At 38.9% G+C, this 22,979-nt stretch overlaps 1 protein-coding gene across 1 annotated transcript in view; it reads left to right on the top strand.

Moving 5' to 3' along the window:
• Positions 1-22,979, top strand: part of TMEFF1 (transmembrane protein with EGF like and two follistatin like domains 1) — a 136,295-nt gene that overhangs the window by 65,433 nt on the left and 47,883 nt on the right. Inside the window, exons 3-4 of the mRNA XM_072152824.1 lie at positions 1,506-1,635; positions 13,575-13,601. Coding sequence (XP_072008925.1) covers positions 1,506-1,635; positions 13,575-13,601 — 157 coding nt within the window. The remainder of the gene's footprint in view (positions 1-1,505; positions 1,636-13,574; positions 13,602-22,979) is intronic.

Here is a 22,979-nt window from a genome sequence, read left to right on the forward strand (position 1 = left end):
TATAATATGTTGTGTCTGAGCAATTTTTCCTTAATGTGTGGAACTGGCTAAATGGTACCTTTTTTTAGCCACTTATCGTAATGGGCACTGCTGAAATCTAAAACTATTACTGTCTACCTTTTACAAATGAGTTATGATAGTAATTTTATTTTCTCTGGATGAATTCTATATCTAGAAAGATTTTTTCTTCTCAAGGTTCATAGTAAAGGTTAAACCCCAATTGTTATTATTTAATAAAGTACCAGTAAAAAAGATCATAGCTTCCTCTCTGGTACCACGGCAGATGTATTGTTTATAATGCATAATGTTAATAGATCATGCCCCTGTTCCTGGGAGAGACTCTATACAATGCCCCTGGAACATATATATATATGCTTTCAAGTATTTTAGGACATGTAACCTCCTTTCAGTAAATTAAATAAACTCTAAGGCCCCTTCCACACTTGTGTTGCAGATCACATCAGTGTCTGATCAGGGTGCGATCAGGGTTTGGTCAGTGAAAAACGCACATTTTGCATCAGAGTTCAATCAGTTTTCAGCCAGTTTGTTCAGTGTCTCCGTTTTTCATGCACATTTTCAATGCATTTTCATTGCAATTTCAATGAGTTTTTCACGCACAGATAATGTGTGTGAAAAGGACTCAGGACTAAGGTCTATCTTTTCTATGGCAAGGTAGCTGTTGTGTATAAGGTAGCTGCTTCAATGTAATTTTATTCCTGACAAATGTGCAGGTTCTGGACTGAAACATGTAGCACATCATTTTATGAATAAAAAGCTGATGATCCGTAATCTGAGTGCTGGATTCCAGCATACACTCACTTGCGTGGTGATCAGACATTCATGGCCAATTCCACAGTTCTGCAATAAAAGCTTCTGGATGATTCCTTTAACAAATTTAGCCTTCACCCCACCTTTTTTTCCTAACACACACAAACACACTAAACAGGACAGATATTCTAGACAAATTCACTAGATACATAACAAGTTGTGTATTATCAGACAGGTCTCCATAGAGAAAACCAATATATGTTCCCCAGTCTATGCCACCAGCACCAGCTTTGAGTTATATAATGCAGTTTGTGCCAATGATGTACTAAAAGCTTCTGCTATTTACTATATAAAAGGTTTTGTCAGGCAGGACATCACTAGCAATTATACATCTAAAGGCCCAATAGCACAGTAACCTCTTGCTGTGACCTCCCACAAAATAAGAGGTCGGTCCATATGTCACAGATATTCATAAGGGGGTGTCGGCACTCTCCTCTATCTATGCTCCGCCACTCCCCCGGCTCCCAGTTCTCATGTTTGTGATGAAGAAAGGGTAAATAAATTGAATTGAAGCACATTACACTATTATGTGTCTTGATTTTTATATGTTTTATATTAAGTCTCTTGCTGAAGGTATTACCTGTAAATAATCTCATGAAATGTAAGAATCAATGTTACCTCTGCACCAAAGGACAATATTACTATCTTTTTTTAACAAATGTCTCTTTATATTGCAGTGTCACACAAACTATGTGCCAGTATGTGGATCAAATGGAGATACTTATCAAAATGAATGCTTCCTGAGGAGATCTGCCTGCAAACAACAGAAAGATTTAGCGGTAATGTCTAAAGGACCATGCTTTTCAGGTAAGGACAGTGTATCATTGCCATAAACTTGTCTTTAATGCTTAGGTTAGGTATAAATAAATCCTAGAGAAATGTGACTCTTAATCAAAGGCTTTTCCATTGGTATGTCTCCTGGCATCACGTCTTTGATTTACATGGTACTGGCAAGTCAATTCTTCTGTGGCCATAGATATGTGCTTTGTGAATAGAATTGCAGACCTGACAAGTTTGAATATAAATAATGGAAAGCTTCATAAATGTGCAATATGGTATTCTACTAAGGCAGTGATGGCAAACCTTTTAGAGACCGAGTGCCCAAACTACAACAAAGACCCGCTTATCTATCGCAAAGTGCCAACATAGAAATTTAATTTATGATTTATACTCCCTTCTCTGTCACAGTTTTCATTGATACCAGCACCCTGAGGACACCAATAAAGCAGAAAATAGTCCCAGGTACAGCTGTCACTTTAAATTACCTCTGTGCACAGCAAGCCCTGGGCTGTCTGGGACTGCAGGAAGATACCTGGAGTCATCTCTGGTGATGGCCTGAGTGCCCACAGAAAGGGCTCCGAGTGCCGCCTCTGGCACCAGTGCCATAGGTTAGCCATCTCTGTACTAAGGGATTAATATAATATGCCATCACTTTATAATCAGCGGGTGTCTTTACTATCTTTAAATACGGCGATTCTTTTCTTAAGAGCAGTAAACTCTGGAACTCTCTAGCCGATACAGTGGGTACGCAAAGTAGTTAAAAAAAACAGCTTGTCTGTACTGCAAACTCCTCAACTCTTGGCCCTTTGTGCTCCTGTACAGCACAAAGGTGGGGGCTGAGAACTGAGCACATGTTTTTGTTTTTGAAATGCATCCAAACCAAAGCCCAACCCCTAGGACTACACAGAGGATTCTGTCAGTGTGCAAGGTAAGTTATAACATACAGTTATATTGCAAATGCTTAGAGAAAGCAGAAAAACATATTTGCTATGCAGCTGTAATGGGATTGTGTAACCTGTCTTTAGTGAAAATGAGGGTCCTGGTGACAGGTTCCCTTTAAGTATTCAGACCGTTTGCTGTGACATTCATACTTAACTCACATGCTGTCCACTTCCTTCTGATCCTCCTTCAGATGGTTAAACTCCTTCATTGGAGTCCAGCTGTGTTTAATTAAACTGATTGGACTTGATTAGGAAAGACACACACCTGTCTGTATAAGACCTAAAAGATTACAGTGCATGTCAGAGCACATGAGAATGTGCCCCAGGAGCTCAGAGACAGAATTGTGGCAAGGCGCAGATCTGGCCAAGGTTACAAAAGAATCAATCAATCAATCGTGTGAGAAAAGTCCCAGTCTGTAACCTTTTATTCTTATGGACCAGTGGTTTAGGGTGCCAAATAGACCTTTTTGAAGTTGTTATATGTAAACGAATTTTAAAGAAATAACATACTTACCTAGATGTGAGTCTGATGTGAGAAGTGAAGCTGGCACAGTATTCTGGCTTCACTGCCCATGCCACCTACTTACGGTGTTTGCGCAGTGAATCCGGGGTGTAATACACTCACATCACTTGCCGGAACGTATACCTTAGTGTACAGAGCTGTGTGCGGATTAATTTTTTGCTACTTTTGATGACGTTTTCAATGCTACCATTTTGAGGACTCTACGGCCATTTGATCACTTTTTATTGAATCTAATATATAAAGCTGAGTGTGTATGTATGTTTGCTAAAGGAATTTGCACCGCTGCATTTACAAATTTTGCACAGCCACTCTCTGTGACTCAGAGAATGTCATAGACTAGTTTTTTTCACCAAAATTTTCAACCATTTTCAACCAAATTTTGATCCTACCATATACAGGCAGTCCCCTACTTAAGGACACCCGACTTACAGATGACCCATAGTTAAATACGGACCCCTCTGCCCACTGTGATCTCTGGGGAAACTCTCTGGATGCTTTAACTTTAGTCCCAGGCTGCAATAATCAGCTGTAAGGTGTCTGTAATGAACATTTATTGATAATCCTTGGTCCAATTACAGCAAAAAATTTTGAAACTCCAATTGTCATTGAGGCAAAATAAAATTTTGTCTGGATCTACAATTATAAAATATACAGTTTCGACTTACATAGAAATTCAAGTTAAGAACAAACCTATGGACCCTATCTTGTACGTAACCCTATCTTGTACTGTCTGTACTGCCATAATACAGTATGGCAGCATATAGGGATTTACCACATTCATTAAAATGTGCAAATGTGTTAAAACAGGACAGCCTTGACATCATGGGGTGCGATGATTTAAGCCAATATGGCAGCTTTACCAGCAGCGATTGTGTTTTAACACCTAATCGCGGGTGCTACAGGTACTGTAGGTGTTTGCAACAATATGCAGCAAACGCCCACCTTGAATGCACAGGGCTCAGCCAGTGACCCCTCTCTACTCAGCAGTAGCATACGATGTACTATTACTTAACAGGACGGTAAGGGGTAAGGTTTTTTTTCGATTATTTTACTGAATGCCTCAAAATCAAACAGGGACATTTGGGACATATTGGAGGTCATTTACTAAGGGCCCGATTCGCGTTTTCCTGACGTGTTACCCGAATATCTCCGATTTGCGCCGATTTTCCCCTGAATTGCCCCGGGATTTTGGCGCACGCGATCGGATTGTGGTGCATCGCCATGCACGCGACGGAAATCGGGGGGGCGTGGCCGAACGAAAACCTGACGCATTCGGAAAAACCGCCGCATTTTAAAAAAAAAATGTGTTGCGAAAATTGCACTTATCATCACTCAGCCCGGCTCGGTGTATTCCAGTGCGTTCCGATGCTCTTCAGCGCAGCAGCGCCACCTGGTGGACGGCGGAGGAACTACCTTAATAAATCCCGCTGGATCGCGAATGGGCCGGGTAAGTAAATCTGCCCCATTGTATATGAAGGAGGTCGTAATGTGCTGGTATTTTGTTTTATTCTCTGACACATATCTGAAAATAAGCTTTCTGAAACTTTCCGATCTACAAACATATTTTAAATCATTGATCATAACTTGCTTATTGTTACAAGTAGTAACAGTAACAATAACTGGAGATTACTAAATACAATACTATATAATACTAATTTCTCTCCATAAAACAGCAGTAACCCTGAATGTAATAAGCTTCATTTTTTTGCAGATCTGCATTACCATAACACAAAGCAAAGATCCTATATTAAAACAGGTACAACAAAACAAAAATAGCACTGCCTGTGGTAACCGCATTTGACGTCTGGAAATCGACTACTTGCCATTACTATTTATATTCCACCATCATGTTGTTGAAAGATGTATAGGAGAGACTGCAGCAGCTGTCCATCCCTTCACCACAGCTTTTCAGATCTACGTAAATGGTTCACAGTGTTTTTTTCTTGCACCTGCTAAGCAGACAATCCTCCAACTTACATTCATACTGTTGTATACTGCACACATTTCCTTTAAGTGTTCCTTTATTTTCACATTGGTTTGCCACAGCTGTTGCAGAGCCTCTTTTTTAAATATATATTTCCTTGAAGAACTACTTTTTGTAATTGTTATAATCAATTGTGTTAATTATTTTCTTAACCTTTGTATAGTTCAAAGGATCTAGTGTTACAATTCTAAAGATGGTCCAGAGCTGCAATCACTTGGCAGGGGAAAGAGTCATCAAGCACTCACAAACACAAGGGCGTAACTACATAGGTAGCAGCAATAGCAGCAGGGCCCATATATAATATGTATTATGTGCAGCATAATACATATTATGCTGCACATTGTACAGCATAATATGTATATAACAGTGGAATGGCGTCTGTGCCAGGCCCCCAACTATAATGTATGGTTTATAGTACTAGTCTTTTCATATGGGAAAGTGACACCATAAGGGCCCCCAAAACCTCTTGGACCCGGGTGCGACCGCAACCTCTGCTCCCCCTCAAGTTACGGCCCTGTAACAGTGCACATCTTCCACAGTATACAGCTGAGCTGGAAGCTCAGACGATAGATGACGGGGGAGGAAACTGCAGGACTAGAAATCTCATTTCAATCATTGTGCTGTCTACTTCCATGTGTTTAGCAGCTACTGCGCTGCATGAATGTATGATCGTATAAATGTGTGTGTATCAGTAGAGAACTTTTTGTGTGTATAAACGATCACAAACATTTATATACTTATATAAACACTCATAATAATATGTATATATAGTTTTTAAGGGGTAGGGGGCCAAATGCAAAAGTCTGCTATGGGGCCTTGCCTCTCTTCGTTACGCCACTGCACAAACAAATAACAGTTTACTGTATTTCTAAGTTCTATACAGTATCAGATGGAAATGGTAAATATATTAAAAAAATTCATTTAGCCAGCCAGGAAATCTGTGTGAATTTTAGCTGTGATGTTTGCAGAACTGTGAATGCAAATCTAGTTTTCCTAAACCAGACTGTAATTTTGTGGATTCCTTGATAAATGCAAATTAAGTAACTCAGATCTATTCCTTCTATAATATAAATTAATTTTAAAATGCTGCAATAATATTTAAAGATTGTAAGGTTGGCTGTACACATTAGGTAGCTGTTGTCTAGTGATTGATTTGGTTGACAGTTATGAACAAAATAATGGAGCATGATGAAATTCAGAATGCTGGACCCTTCTCTCCAAATATAGCTATTGTTGGAGGGAGAGTCTGGTGGACAGACTAATATTGTAGATGGTTGACCAGGCCCAACCAAATCATCAGGTCAGGCCTGTAGACATATAAGTATGTTGTAAGTATAGCTAGTTACTTTTCACTATCTCCATCTCCTCTTCCTTACATCCTCCAGGCCCACTGTTCCAAGTAATCAATATCATTATTATTAGTATTTCTACTAGTATCAGAAAGGCAGATCCTGGCAGTCTTCTTTAGCCATAAACCACCCAAGCCTAATTAGGATATTGGGTATGTGAAACAATGCAAATGCTATGCTGCATAATTTTGCAGTTTATATATTTTATTTATAAAGCATATGCAACACCCCTGCCAACATACAGGGGGAGAATAGGGCCCTCTACCTGTCAGGATCCATCTGGTTAGCCTGCGCAACTCAACCAAGGGATAATGTAAGGGAATCTGCAGCTGTAGCCTCTGCCTGGAAAGGCTATGGGTGTAAGCCTTAAATGGGTGTAAGATGTTATCCAATTATGTGGCTGTATTGTAAACTGGAGTGTGATTGGAGAGGTGCTACCACCTGACCAGGGGGCAGTATAAAACCCCTGTGCAGGGGGAGCACATGGTCTTAGCTGGTTTGTCTTTAGTCTCAGCTCTTTGCCTGTCAGCAGTCCATACCACATAGTCTGAGTGAAGAGAGAGAATGAGTGTGGAGCACACCTTTAGTGCTGCCACAGAAACCAATCCCTGGAACAGAGTCAGGAGACTCTCACCCAAAGCTGAAGCGTCCACAGTTGGACACAGCTCCATCTCAATTATCCCAGCCTGCATCTATTACCAGGCTGGTGCTTTATTCCTGTGGATCACTCTCCACGACCACTCTAGTACCAGAATCCGAAACTGCTGTTAGACTGTTAAGGCTGTTGCCTGCTACCTGTTGTTCAATAAAGAACCATGAGTTGATTTGCACAACGTTGCCTCAGTCTGATCCCTGGATATGGCTGTCTGCCACCACGGGCTTCCCCATTCTTTACCCAGGGACTCATATTACCAACACTCAGGGGTTGCCCCAGGGAGAACCAGTACATCAGCCTCTCCCTCCGTATTTCTTGCACACACCACGTGCCGGAGACCTGTCAGGCTGTAGATCAGCCCCTCTGGTTCCCATACCAAGCAACGTGACATCAGCGTGCCCTAGGCCGCAATCGCCAGCCACTCCGGTATTCTGGGCCCCGGCTGCCTCTGGGCACCAAGAGAAGGCTAGACCCCGGGGGGGGATGTTGCACATACTTTCTTGAAAAGCAGGAATAAAATATATATTGGAAAGTGTCAGGGAAAATTTCAGTAACAGAATTAATCTTTGTAATTGCTTTGAATTATAGAGCAAGCAGAAGCAAACACCCACAAAGATATAGCTGCAGATTAATAGGAACCCTATGATGCAAATTGTATTAAGTGTGAAGGAGATTTCACTGATGTGGCTCACCAAACAATAGCTGAGATAAGAGAGTGAAAAACAGGCGAGGTTGCATGTGCTCCACTGAATGGATTTATAGCAATCTCTTTCCCAATTCTGCACACTGCTCCGTCTGCTTTTGCCCTTTGATTTCTGAGCATTGTTATTCTCCACATGATTCACTTATTTACAGATTAGCTTCCACAGGAAGAAGGTAGACAAAAGAAAAATCTTTTCCAAGGACAGGCCAAGTATGCCATGCAGTTCTAGTTTCAAGGGAGTACTATGAACTTTATAGTTTTTATTCTTTTTTTATTATAATAAATTTATTTTCTTTTTAACAAGATTGCTGTGGTGATGAACCAGCTGAATATTCTCTTATGTGAATATTGAGTTATTTATAGTTATCAATCTCTTAGAATAAAACACAATGGATGATGGCAACATATAATGCATGCTCACTATTTGGTTTCCTTTTTTCAGAAGGCTGCATGCACATGACCATATGGGGGACGTATATACGGCTGCAAGGTTGTGGCCGTACATACCACCCCCATAGACAGTATATAATATACAGTTCCGTACCGCTCCGTACACAGGAAAAAGATAGGACATGTCCATTTTTCTCTGTGTCCTCTGTCACCTCTTCTCCACGTTGCCCGACGTATGCCCGCCCGGCGTTAGCCAAGCAGGCATACATTCGTGTGCATGCAGCCTTAGCCCCATACTTATGCCTGCAGTGCTATAGATGTATCTTATTCACAAAGGCCAAGATTTTAAAGAGGCTTGTGTAATTTATACCCTATCCACAGCATAGGGAATAAAATAATAATCACTATGGGTCCTCGGTGTTGCACCCCTACAATAAACAGAAAGTTCCCCTGATTGGCTCTGGGCTTTCAGATTTTGGGCATTCTTCATGCCCACTGCACTGCTCCGACAGAGTGCAGCATTTTTTTAGGTCAAAGATATAAAATTAGTGCTCTACTCCTTATACTGTTTGTCAAATGGCGAGAACCTCTCACCACCTCTTCATGGACTGGAAATAAAAGATATCCCCGACTCCTTGCATCGCCAATCGTCCTCCTTTAGTGGGTTGAAACACAATCCTCGTCTCGTTACCATGTCCGCGGTGTGTTCCCGATCCTACATCAGGAGGTATGCAAAAGGATAGTGCAGATTGCCAGGTTCAAAAAGGAAATAGTATTTATTGTATATACTCACACATTCCAATTTAAAAGCGCGCATATAGTAAAAGCATAAGACGCCTAAAACACCTTGCCCGATCCAGGTTTCGTCTATTCAGGCTTCTTCCGGGGCATGGTGTTTGGCGTCATCTCTGGTGTTTTTATACCAAAATCACATACACCGACACAAAACCACTTCCCCCCTAACTCCCCGAGTTAGGGGGGATGTATGTGATTTTGGTATAAAAACACCAGAGATGACGCCGAACAGGGACCTGCGGTGTCTGCCACCTCCTTGTTCTGGGGGCCTGCGGAGTGTAGTATTTGTGTTACTGAAAATTGACATGGAAAATTGACATCTCAAAATGTTAAGGCCAATGCCTTTTTTTCCAGGAGGAACTGAACTTTTACAAAAATCTTACAACAAACTTTCTTGGTATTTTCTCACTTAAGTCAGCTTTGCAAAAAATAAAACTTTTTTAAGGTAAAAAATGTTAAGTTATCAATTTTTTTCTCAGGATTGTGTTAGCTTCCCCATCCCATGTCATACCAAGGTGTAAATATCTCTGGTCTGCAAACTGCTTGAGTATTCTGGTTTGTCTGAGACTAACCCATTTCCTGACAAAAATCCATGTAATTTATTTGGATAATCGTATAAAACCTAAAAAAAAATAATTTATTCATTAAATATGATTTTAGACTATCAGGTTGTGTTAATAATAATGTCTTTGTGTTGACTGGGAATCTAATTTACTGGAAAACTATCTGATCATTAATTGCTAGAAATTAAAAATAAATATTATTGAAAGTTGTTCCTTGCAATTTGAATTTCAGGCTTCAGAAAACAGATAAATATGCAATTAACCTTTTTTTGGGGGGTTTTTGGGTGTAGCAGCCGGTGTTTAGAATTCACAATGCAGCTGTAGGGAGATCTGCGAATATAATTTAAGAACATATTAAATATTTATTAAACAATCCACAACAAACTTGATTCAATGTTTGGGTGACTCTAAAAAACAATCATGCCTATGTAGAATTTAGTAACAATAAATCTTTATATAGCACCATCATTTACCATAGCACTTTTCTATAAAATGACAGCAAGCAGAAATCTAGACAAGTGTGAGGAATTAATACAGAAATAAAATTGTATTTTTATTTTATTATATAATTAACAACATGTATTTGCTGAAACTGGACAACCTCTTTAAGTTATGTGTTGTAATGAGCAATTATATATAAAAACTATTTAACACTTATCCTGCCACTTGAAATATAGTATCATCTGGTTCACCTGATGACCTAGAAAAAGGAGTCTAATTATCAAGATGCCACCCGAAAACCATACCATGGTTGGTATTGGGAATGAAACAGATAGGTTACTATTTACTCTAACCTTAGGACTGGGGCCAAAACAGTAGAATTCTCCCCAGAAACTTCGGGCCATACCTTATCTGTTTCAGCACTTCCTCTATAAACCCCCCCAGTGAGCCTGGTTGAAACCCTGGTTGTTTAAGGACATCCATTTAAGAACCGAGCAGACCAGTTAGAGTGTGAGAAAGGGAAAAAAGATTGCTGGAGACTAGTGGAAGGGCACATAGAGCTGAAGTGACAAAGCAATGTGGCTAATACAGGAGACAGGTGGAATGGGCTTATAACACACAAACTTTGACAGAAGGGGGAGAAGGGGAGACAAGAAAACTGAAGTAAAAACGACAAAGAAAAAGAAGCTCCAAAGAACCCTTATTGATTTCAACCTCGTCTAAGTAAGGGGAAGGAGAAATCTGCCTTCTATAATGGGGAAGCAATAACAATACCACAAAGAACCAGTTGTTCCGGAATTCCACTAATGAAGGGGAAGGTGGTATCTACCCTCACTAGCGGGGAAAAAACTACAATACCTTGAACAGACAGCTGTAATGGAAACCTCAGTGGGTAGTGGGCTAACCAAGGAGTACCAGAAAACGCACCCCTCGGCTGAGATCCTGAGAGCATGAAGGGATATATGACATGTGAGACGGGATCGGGTTGGCACAGGGAAAGCCACAGTTAAGCAGCGATGCATGCACTCTTCTCCATGGCTAGGACACGCCTCCGTATTTTATTTTTTAAACACAAAATATTATATGTAGGCAAATTGGTTTTGTTTGTGATGTTTTTTATTTTTAATTTTTCTTTATTTTTAGGGAACTAAAGATACCTTGATCACTTATACATTGCATTTCAGTACAGACATTTAAAGGAAATTTCATAATTTTTGCAATGTATTATATGTTTGTGGAGTGGGAGTTTGTGGACCCTGACTCCATCAAAGCTGCCTCCAACTCCACTGGCCTGGTCTCTAATAAAATTTATTTTATCTTTTTAAAACTAGTTTGTGGGTGTAGTGTGTGGTACTAAAATAACACAGTGTGAGCATGTTTGACACATTTCTTACATTCAACCTCGTTATTCAGTGATTTGAACACTTATCAACTCACCCGTCGAGGACACACAGGATGTCCATCGGGTTGTTGCTTGTGATCCTTAGAATGGAAAGTGCTGAATGAATGTAGCCCAGGAAATCACCACTATATATTCCTCTATATATTAAGAAACAGTGATAATTCACCCCTACCTTGCAGGGTGACCTCTGCAAAGCTCACAAAGTACAAAACTGTCCCATAGATAACAATTTCGCCCATATGTTACTACCCATGTAACTTCTGTAAAGCATATCTCTAAAAATGCTGTTAAGAGCAGCTTAGGCGAAATGGTTTTAATCTCATGCAGAAATTTTTAAAAGATTATTAAAAGTAATTTTTCATTCCCATTAAAGCAAGTAAACATGGCCAATATCCATCTTAAATGACTTGTGCTCTAAGTGAACCTCCAGTTTGGTGGTCTACAACTTGCATAGTGAAATTTTATTAGGTTATTGCAGATAACACTAATGAGCTTTCACTGTAAGAGCCTTTAAATCATTGTGAGTAATGAGTTAATATGTAATAAAAGATTTAAGGCTGCTTATGATTATAAGTCTCCATGCAAACTAATAATCCTCTAAATAAGCACTTTCTATGCCATTATTGTATGCTACAAAGTGATTTCTGTAGAGCTTTTAAGGGATGCGGAACAGTAGGGGTCATATGTGGCCAACAACTTCAGATTCTGTTTAGATTCCTGTTGTCATTTATGTTGTTCTGATACCTTAGAGAAATAGAAAAGGACTTGTTTCATTGGCCAATATAGCATTTAATTCTCTTTATCCCATACTATATTCTGCAATACCATGGGGTACACTAGTAGCACAATTTAGTGATATCTGTCATTGTGATACCCCCTATGTTTTTTTTGAAAAACATTTTAATTCTTCTCCAAATATTGATACATAAGGGGATATCAGTTATAATTTTAACATTGAACTGAATGGAGATGCATGCAAATAAAAAGTAATTTGTATCTGTTCTAAAGGATACATTTTTTTCAATTTAAAACATCCTCTGACAAGTCAGAAAAATGAAAGTGAGAACAGTAGTGTGAAGGTATCCTTAGCAGGCAGCAATGTACCAACCACAGGCAGATTTTGTTTTGGATCCGGGGCTTGAGGTTACTCTACCACTAGTCACAATCGCAAGGATTCAGTTAAAACATAAGAGGCAATTAAATCAATTAGAAATCTATACCCATTGTCTAGTTGTAGATAAAGAGGAATCGACATCTGAGTATATCCAGTAGAGTGTTTATACCACACCATTCACCATTCACCTAGAGCAGACAGCTTTGTTCACAGAACCAGCTATGCCCCATTTGTTCAAGCAGCTGTAATCGCCAAATTGTTCTTTCAGAAATGGCTGTATGAAATTGAGTTAAATCTCACTATGATTTTAGCAGTGAACACCAGGAGCAACATACAGATAAACCTTTTACACCCAGGAATAAGTCAGTTTATAGCTTGTTTTTCAAGTTTTTTTTTTTTCTGTAATCCTCCAAAATAAGTTTTTATATGATGGAATCGATAAGAGCAAAACAATAAAGAGCAATGCACAACTTTATACAGAGGTATTTTTCCTCAGTTCAGTAGTTTTGGACAAAAAAAGCAGCTATGATCATAATATAAAAATTGCAAAGAATGAAACTGCTAGTTAAATGTGCACCAATAGTTGACATTTATCAGGTAAAAAACTAATCTCAGCATACTTTATGAATGAGATATTAATTATTATTATTATTATATGAATGAGATTAAAATGTTTTAGATTAAAGTATTATGCCACTACTTTACAACATGGTGACAAGTAACTTTCCTTAGTGAGATTTTTGGGATTGCTAAAGGGATATTGTATAGAGCTTGTATCATTGAGCCTTTAGCTTGTAATGTAATTTGTACTGCACAGGTTGGGGCAGAAAACTGTGTTTTGCAAATTCAGTTCTTTTCTGTTTCTTCATAAGTATGCATGAGTGGTCCTGATATTTTCATACGCTACTTTCTAGTTTGCATAGCGCCAGGTTTGCTCTGCCCGTATAATACCAGATGTAGTTTATGACCGTAAGAAGACAGAATGCTGAACAGCTGGAGTAACATGGTGATAAAACATAGATTTACACATCAATCTAGAAATAACAAACGGCAGAAAAATTCAGTTTAATTAATGTTTCGTTTTTTCTTTTTGCTTTGTTCCTCAGATGCTGCATCTGGATCTGGAGAAGGCGGTAAGTTGAGTTTTGAGATTGCAAATTGTAATTGAATGTATCATGACCTCCTGTACTCTGAATAGGACATACAGCTTTTTTTTATTCTCCTCCCAGTATTCTATGGAATTATCCAGAAGGCGTATTATTATTTCAGTAAATTACTTAGTCCTAGAATTAGTACACTGCCTACTCTCAGAACTTTAAGTCACACTACAGAAGATTGATTCCCCTATAAAAATCAAAACTGGTGCCCTGTGCAATACAGATACAAATGCTGTGAGATCCCTGCCGATAGAAAACAGCATATAATGTATTCCAAGCAAAATAAATACATTTAAATAGTGAAAAGGAAACATTTAAAATTAATCCCAGTTATGGTATTATAAATGATCGTATAAATACAGGCAGTCCCCGGGTTACATACAAGATAGGGTCTGTAGGTTTGTTCTTAAGTTGAATTTGTATGTAAGTCGGAACTGTATATTTTATCATTGTAATCCCAGCCAGAACTTTTTTGGTCTCTGTGACAATTGGATTTTAAAAATGTTGGGTTGTCATAAGAACCAGGATTAACACTAAAGCTTAACTTCAGACAACTGTGATAACTGTTACAGCTGTTTATTGTAGCCTAGGACTAAAGTACAATAAATTACCAATATCCAGTGGTCCATTTGTAACTAGGGGTAGTATGTAAGTCGAGTGTTCTTAAGTAGGGGACCGCCTGTAAATGGGGGTTGTTTATATGTGAAATCGTGCCTGAAGCTTATCCTACATGATGATATTAGTGAGGAAAATGAGAATGTGGGGAGAAAGATAAGGGGAGCAGAAAAGAATAATAAAAATTTACAATGGGTTTGTTTTAAAGCTCTAAGTATAATAGAGCCCACAGAAGAACTGCTGGTAAGTCAAATAGATGCAACCTTAAAACAGGATGAACTTGTATAGACTGAGGGGCATTGACCTGCAGGTTCTACAAAATCAACATGTTTGTGTCAATAACAAAAGACAATTACGTGTCACAACTGATACAAGAACCAACAAGAGGGGGAACACTCATGGACTTTATCTTGACTAATAGGCCAAAGGCAGAATATAAAAAATTATAGGGGGCACCTGGGTAAAAGTGACTGATTTTGAATGATCATTTACTAGGGTGTTTAGTAGAATGGCAAAAAACACTCTGAATTTCAGGAGGGCTAATTTTCAGCAGCTAAGGAAGGAATTTTAAGAAATTCTACTATCACAATCAAGCATGATAAACCAGGGGCAATCACTGATAAATCTAGGCACTGGAAGTAATCTTATTACTGTATATTTGTTATCCATGGCCTTCTTCCTTCTAAAATCAACATTTAAGTTATGCTAATGAGTTATGCTCTCTTCCTCCTACCTCTGGCTGTGTAATCTAGTAGTAGCAGGAAGTGCAGGGGAGGTCAGACCTGCACGGCTCATTCAGGCTGTTACAGCACTGTGCAACAGCACTGAGGGGCTCTAGAAACACCCAGCAGGGTCCTTTAGCCTTATTAGAGAATTATAAAAGTTTATAAAAGATAGAAGGAAGGCCATGGATAACACATAAGATGATTGCCACAGTCACAGTGCCATGTGACCAATGTTTATCATTGATTTTGATGGTAGATTTGCTTTAATGTAAAAATAAAATATTTTAAAAGGTCCTGCAATAGACATAGGTTATTGCAGTCATTTTACACTTAGTATACACTAACCAGCCACTTTATTAGGTACACCTGTCCAACTGCTCGTTAACACTTAATTTCTAATCAGCCAATCACATGGCAGCAACTCAGTGCATTTAGGCATGTAGACATGCTCAAGACAATCTCCTGCAGTTCAAACCGAGCATCAGTATGGGGAAGAAAGGTGATTTGAGTGCCTTTGAACGTGGCATGGTTGTTGGTGCCAGAAGGGCTGGTCTGAGTATTTCAGAAACTGCTGATCTACTGGGATTTTCACGCACAACCATCTCTAGGGTTTACAGATAATGGTCCGAAAAAGAAAAAACATCCAGTGAGCGGCAGTTCCGTAGGCGGAAATGCCTTGTTGATGCCAGAGGTCAGAGGAGAATGGGCAGACTGGTTCGAGCTGATAGAAAGGCAACAGTGACTCAAATCGCCACCCGTCACAACCAAGGTAGGCAGAAGAGCACAGTACGTCAAACTTTGAGGCAGATGGGCTACAGCAGCAGAAGACCACACCGGGTGCCACTCCTTTCAGCTAAGAACAGGAAACTGAGGCTACAGTTTGCACAAGCTCATCGAAATTGGACAGTAGAAAACGTTACCTGGTCTGATGAGTCTCGATTTCTGCTGCGACATTCGGATGGCAGGGTCAGAATTTGGCGTCAACAACATGAAAGCATGGATCCATCCTGCCTTGTATCAACGGTTCAGGCTGGTGCTGGTGGTGTCATGGTGTGGGGAATACTTTCTTGGCACTCTTTGGGCTCGTTGGTACCAATTCAGCATCGTTGCAACGCCACAGCCTACCTGAGTATTGTTGCTGACCATGTCCATCCCTTTATGACCACAGTGTACCCAACATCTGATGGCTACTTTCAGCAGGATAATGCGCCATGTCATAAAGCTGGAATCATCTCAGACTGGTTTCTTGAACATGACAATGAGTTCACTGTACTCAAATGGCCTCCACAGTCACCAGATCTCAATCCAATAGAGCATCTTTGGGATGTGGTGGAACGGGAGATTCGCATCATGGATGTGCAGCCGACAAATCTGCGGCAACTGTGTGATGCCATCATGTCAATATGGACCAAAATCTCTGAGGAATGCTTCCAGCACCTTGTTGAATCTATTTTATTGAAATGCAAACTCCCATGACACACCCTGGTTAACCATTTACTAGTGATTTGGGCTGTCAGCTCTGTTTCTTCCCTGCCTTGCTCTGCAGTTGATTCTGTGTCCTAATTGGCTGGGCTGCTTGTGCTTGTTCACATGAAAGCCCTCAGCATTATGTGAACTGAGGGAAAGCTGCTCTGGACTCTGTGCCCTTAGCTGATGTCACAAGCATCAGATGACTATACAGATGCTTCTAATACACACATCAGGCTTGGAAGAAGCCAGCAGCATGATGTAGGTGTTATTGGAATTGTTGTCAAAGGCTTTCTCCAGCTATGCTAAAACTGTTTTGTGTCAAGTAACTTTACAGTTACTCTATAAGAGCATAATACCCTGTGAATTTCTGTAGTAAAGAGATATTCCAGGAATAAGCATAATTGATATTAAAATTGTTCACTGAAATATAAGCCAATATATAATTGTTATTTAAAATGTTGCTGTCCCAAAAATGCTTTGGGCTTACACTATAATAAAGAATTAAAATGCTTCTGGCCCTTTAATAAGTACTGTGACTTTGTCAGATGTCCGTATCACATGTCTTGCAACTGCCTTGGCAGGTCATGTGATCATCACCATGTTTGGCTGTAATAGGTGTGATGTCATGGAGTGGGTGGGGCCTATCACAATTAGAGGAAGAGCCATTATCAAGGAGCAGAGACGCCTCAGACATCTATGCAAACAGGTTAGTTAAAGGGGGAGAAAAGTAAAGGTGAGTGAGGCAACACATGACTGGAGCAGTGTGTGGATGAGTCAGAACTGAAGGTGTGTGAGTCATAACAGGACTGGAGCAGTGTGATCAGTGCAAGAGTCAAAAGTGACAGTATTTGAGCTAGGACAGCACTGGATGTGCAGAGGGAATGGTTAAATATCCAACACAATATTAGAACAGAAAGCATGGGATCATACAATAATTAGGCACAAGTGTGGATCCTTAGGTTTGGAACCTGGAAATATGGCTGCAAAACTAGACATAAAACCTATTATACCGGAAGGGAAAGTCCCTTGCCAGGAAGAAAAAAGCCAAACTGAAAAAAGTATATAGGAATATAGAAATCTTTATTAGGTACAGTACATTAAAATTATTAAAACATCAGGTGATGAAAGAGGAGGAACAAAGGGGGCATCACCGGACAACACATGGAGGGTAGTAAATATATATGTACAAGGGGATATAGACAAACTTAAATGTGAGCAATCAATTTGAAGATGTCATATCTGAGGAAAGTACATATTGAATCAGGCGTGCGCCTAACACAAGGTTACAATGTTGTACATGTCTTACCCTAGTAGAAAAGATTGCACTCCACTGTCCGGGATGGCACCTTCCCCGACGCACGTTTCGGCTCAATTCAGCCTTCGTTTGGGGGTGGCGTCATCCGGGTCAAGGGTTACAATTTATGCACAACTTGGACCAATCAGGGTTATTATAGTAGTCATGTGATCACTGTTCCTGCGCATGCGCAAGATATGCGCAAGAGATGTCAAATTGGCGCATGCGTATGTTGGAAAGCCGCGCGGAAGGTAGGCGTGTCCGCAGCAGACCAATCAGACGTGCTCTGTATAATTAGGTAAACACAGCGATGCTTAGGCGTCCGAGCTTCAGTATCAATGTAGATCGTGGTGCTTGCCAAAAAAGGGGCGCCTCTTAGAACTATCTACTCTCATCGAAAATGGGGCCATATCAACTATTACAAGTAGCAAATCCCTATAAATCTAAAACATTTCTCAATATATATCTATCTATACAAACACATCACACAAAACTGCTGTATACAACGTAGGGGAATAAGACAACATAAGATTCAAAAAACATACATAACTTCATAAAAGAAAAAGATATTTTTTTATATATACAATATGTACATACATCAATTTTACGAGTTATTGCTTAAATGGTATGTAAAGTGCTATTGCATACAGATAAATCTCTATCCAAAGTGCATTTGTAACAGAACTGGTATATCAAAGAAGATGATGAAGAAATGCCCAATCATAATATGGAAAAAGTGCAATATGCATAAATTCATAAAATTGTTTTACACAACTCACAATTATATAACTTCAATAAAGTGTATAAGGTTATTAGTGCAAATACATCCATGACCAAGATAACACATATACCCTTGAAACTATCTATTGTGGCAATACCAATAAAAGTCTGCCGACATATCTTTTATTGTGAAATGTGTCCACATTGTGTGGACTGATGAGTAACACAAATTAGTAAGTGAAAGACATCATAGTTGACAACGTGCAAAGGGGTGAGAGGGAGATTGGGAGAGGGGAGTTGTGGAGTGACAAGTGAGGGTAAGTAGTGAGGGAAAGGGGTGTGTGACCAAGGTAAGGTGACTTATATAAACATATATATATATAATATACATTAAAGGTATAAAAAGGCATTTATATCGTACATTTTTTATATACTATTCTATAATACAATCTGTATACTTAAACTATTATTTATAGAGGGAATGGTTAGTAAAGATGCCATTTATTAGAACTGGAAGAACAAGAGGGGTGTATTTACATGGGGCTGCATGTTAGGGGCTGAAGAGGTGTAGTCACATGACACTACAGTTAGAAAGCTGGAGAATTTATTTATATGGGACTTCATGTTAGGAGACTGCGGGAGACATGAGGGATCTATTTATATGGGACTATGTTGGAAGGGACCAGGGTAACATTATATGTTGTGCAGGGAGGAGCTGTTACTAAGAACTGAGGGATCATGGGAGCTGTAAATGCAGATGTTGGCATTCTTGGAAAAAACTCCTTCTACTCTAGAAAGACCATAACATTTTGTGAACCATAAAAACAAACTATTTAATCTCCATTTTGTGGTTAATGACATTGTGCATAGTTATATTTATTTATAGCATTATTGGTTTTTGTATCAGACATTCATATTCCTGAAATACCCCTTTAAATATGCACCTAAATCACAAGATGGCTAAGAATAAAGTTCTCTTAATTTGCATTTTTCAATCTTTACTGTTGGGGCTTTTGTATAGTCTATGAGATTATTAATCAGCTTTATGAGTTTCTCCACAATTAGTGATGTTGAATAAACATGTTCTGAATCTAATGTACAAACAAAGTTCTAACAGCACAGCTTGAACTACTCGAAATATTCATGATTGGCTGTTTCCCCTTCAATATAATCTGTGCTGGTAAGTACAAAAAAACTTGACATTTATATTCTCTAATAATACCATGAAATAGAGAAGTCAGGAACAGAGCTTTAAAAAAAAACAGATGCCTTTAAGTTTGAAAAATGCTTCCTATGGTGTCCCATGACAAGCAGATTTAGCACAGTGTCAAAGTTAATATACACCATGAGTGTTTGATCCTCATGCTTTAAAGTCCACAATAAATCACACACCATGAATCAATTGGCATCCTGTCCTCTCATGGGCAGCTCATCTTATAAGGGCAACTGTCTCCCTTATCAATATCCAAGTCTCCCATTATAATTACTGCACAAAGGAAGAGAAATGGCACAATGGTATAATTAAGATTTGATTAAAAATGGCAACAGCAAAAAATGAAAACATGTTGTCATTCACAGAAACTACAAATAACAACTGCAGCTTCGGATAGCAACTCATACATCCATCAGGAGTGGCCGATGCATTTATATATTTGCTAAACTTTTAGTGACTACTATTCTTAAAATTTTCTATATAGTGTATTTACACATATATCCGGAATATGTACAGAAACTCTATACAAGGTGGAGTGGAGGAAGTTGAGAGGGTTGAAGTTTTATATTAGCTTAAAAACATGTCTAATCTGCACTACAATAGTGTAAATCTTTCTAAACATTATTAAAAATAAAATTTATCACTGAAGTTGATTATTCCTATGACAAACTGATGTAAAGCAAAAATAGTCTCTATTATAGCTTAGAAGTATAGTTCATCATGGGGCACATTTACTAAGCCCCAGTTTTCTGTCGGACTTTGCACGTTCTTTCTAGTACAAACTACTTGCACAGGTATTTAAGAAGTGATTCCTTTGTGGCACAGCTGCACTAGTCTTCAAGCAACATCAATTTCTGCACTGAAGGGGGTCCCGCTATGTTAAAGGGACACCAAAAAGAAAAAGTGGCGCCCTCTGCACACTACGCAAGCAAACGTATTTCCTTGTGTTACTATGCACAAATGTTCTACCACCAGATGACCAAAGGTTTGGCCCTGAAATGAGGTCTGTAAACAAAACTATGAAAATGAGGTGGATGCCAGAATAGGGTGTTACTGCAAACTTTTCTTTTCAAAAGATTTTAATTTTGTTCTAATAGTATTAAAACATAACAAATCTATACATCTAGGTGAAGGGACCAACCCAAAGAATAAAGGAGTGGTGTCATCTGGACCATGCAGTGATAGTTATACAAATAAAACACCTGAGAAAATGGAGCTACTGCAGGTTTTTGTTAATCTATTTAATATAGAATATTTTTCCACCGTAATTGGTTCCAGTAGAGGGAAAAAAAGATGTCCTGCAGTTAACAAGCCTCATACTGCTCTATAGATGGAGAAATAAAAAAGTTATGGCTTTTGGAAGGTGAGGACGAAAAAGGACTGTGGCATTGTACAGTCATAACAAATTCTCCTCTATCCACAGGATAGGGAATAACTTGCTGATCAGTGAGTGTTCGGGTGAAAGGAACCTCAGAGATTACGGGAACAGAGGTTCTCTGTACCTCAATGAATGGAGTGGCTAGACGTACCTATGTGCTGAAGCTCCATTGATTGTCTGTGGCACTGACGGATATACAGGTGGTCCCCTACTTAAGGACACCCGACTCACAGACAACTCATAGTTACAGACAGACCCCTCTGACCTCTGGTGAAGCTTTCTGAATGCTTTACCATAGTCCCAGACTGCAATAATCCTTTGTAATAAGTCTGTTATGAAGCTTTATTGATAATCCTTGGTCCCATTACAGCAAAAAATGTTTAAACTCCAATTGTCACTGGGGCCAAAATTTTTTTTGTCTGGATCTACAATTATAAAATATACAGTTTCGACTTACATACAAATTCAACTTAAGAACAAACCTCCGGACCCTATCTTGTACGTAACCCGGGGACTGCCTGTAGTCCCTGATAGCAGCCAGGTATCTCTGCCACTGCCATAGAGATAAGAGAAGCAAGCAGCATAGACCAGCTTCTCTGTCAATTTGTGATAGAACAAACCCCCATTTTTGTGATATGTGGGTACCCAAATTGATTATTTGCACTAAACATTGTATTTATTAGTTACTATTAATAACATAATAACTAAGCGACTATTTAAAAGGCCTGGTTCACCCCTGCATATAGGAGCCATCATTCAGAGAATTATCAGTAAAGCTTTGTTGATATGGTTAATTATCAGGATAAGCCTGCACTCCCTCCTACTCATCTGCATTGAGGGTCTTGTAGCAGTTTTGAAGCAGACATAGCTCCATACATTGCACATTGCCTGGACCTGGTAAATATAGATAATTTCCATTCAGGTGTTACAAACAGTAGAGTTTATTTCTACAGTACAATCAGTATTATGAATGTAATTCCCATTACATAAATGACAGTCGGGCCAGGCGCTCAAAAGAGATACAGCATTTTTTTTTAATTGCAAAAATGGTACCATTTTACAAAATACAAAATAAAATTTCATGATTATAGCAATTTTTCCAATAAAAACATTTCCTTAAATTTTTCAATTCCACCTCCCCCCCTCCCCTTTAAGGTGATAACGTATGTAATTCACTAATTGTTGTAGAAGTAATTGGTAGAAGATAAAAAGTAATGTTTCATTATGAATTACCTAATCACTACCAATTTTTGAGAGTTCTAAGGACTAGTTGTTTTCATTTGTCAGGTCCTCATGCATAAAGCCATAGAATTTAAAGAGGGCGTAATTTACTTTTTCTTATGACGGTCTAATATTTATGTGTTCGTGACCTTCATATTAAGTTTGTGTATACAATACGGTAAAGAAAGCAGCAGCAAGTAGTACTTTCAGATTCTGCAGGTGTACGCCAATTAGTTCTGCATCATGCGTGTCAATGCCTATCAGTACGTATTGTACGAGAAAGTGCAGTAAGATATCGCAGAAGATAAACACTGTAGGAAATGAAATCATCTCAGCTAAACATTGCTTAAGAGGATTTAGTCAGGACTCAATTTGCTGCTTCATCGTCTTCTTGGCCTGTTTCAATTGCTGAGGAAGAAAGTAAAAGAAAGTAAACATTACACATAAACTTGTGGGATTAGACAAATGATGGCTGGAAAAGACTATCATAAATTCTAATAGAAATCCAAGTGGATTGTTCATTGGCGCAAATCCATAGCAATCTGCTATTGACCAATATCATCCAATGTCTCATACAGGAAACACTTGCCTTTTACTTGTTATTAAAGCTCCTTCATATCATCATGATGCTAAATGAGTTATATTAGTGTAATGTTTGATGTGTTGTTTGGTATAGTCTTTAGTGATATTGTGTGCAGGACTGCTTGTTCCACTTATT

This window comes from Engystomops pustulosus, chromosome 5, assembly GCF_040894005.1.
Source record: "Engystomops pustulosus chromosome 5, aEngPut4.maternal, whole genome shotgun sequence".
Classification (NCBI taxonomy): Eukaryota; Metazoa; Chordata; class Amphibia; order Anura; family Leptodactylidae; genus Engystomops; species Engystomops pustulosus.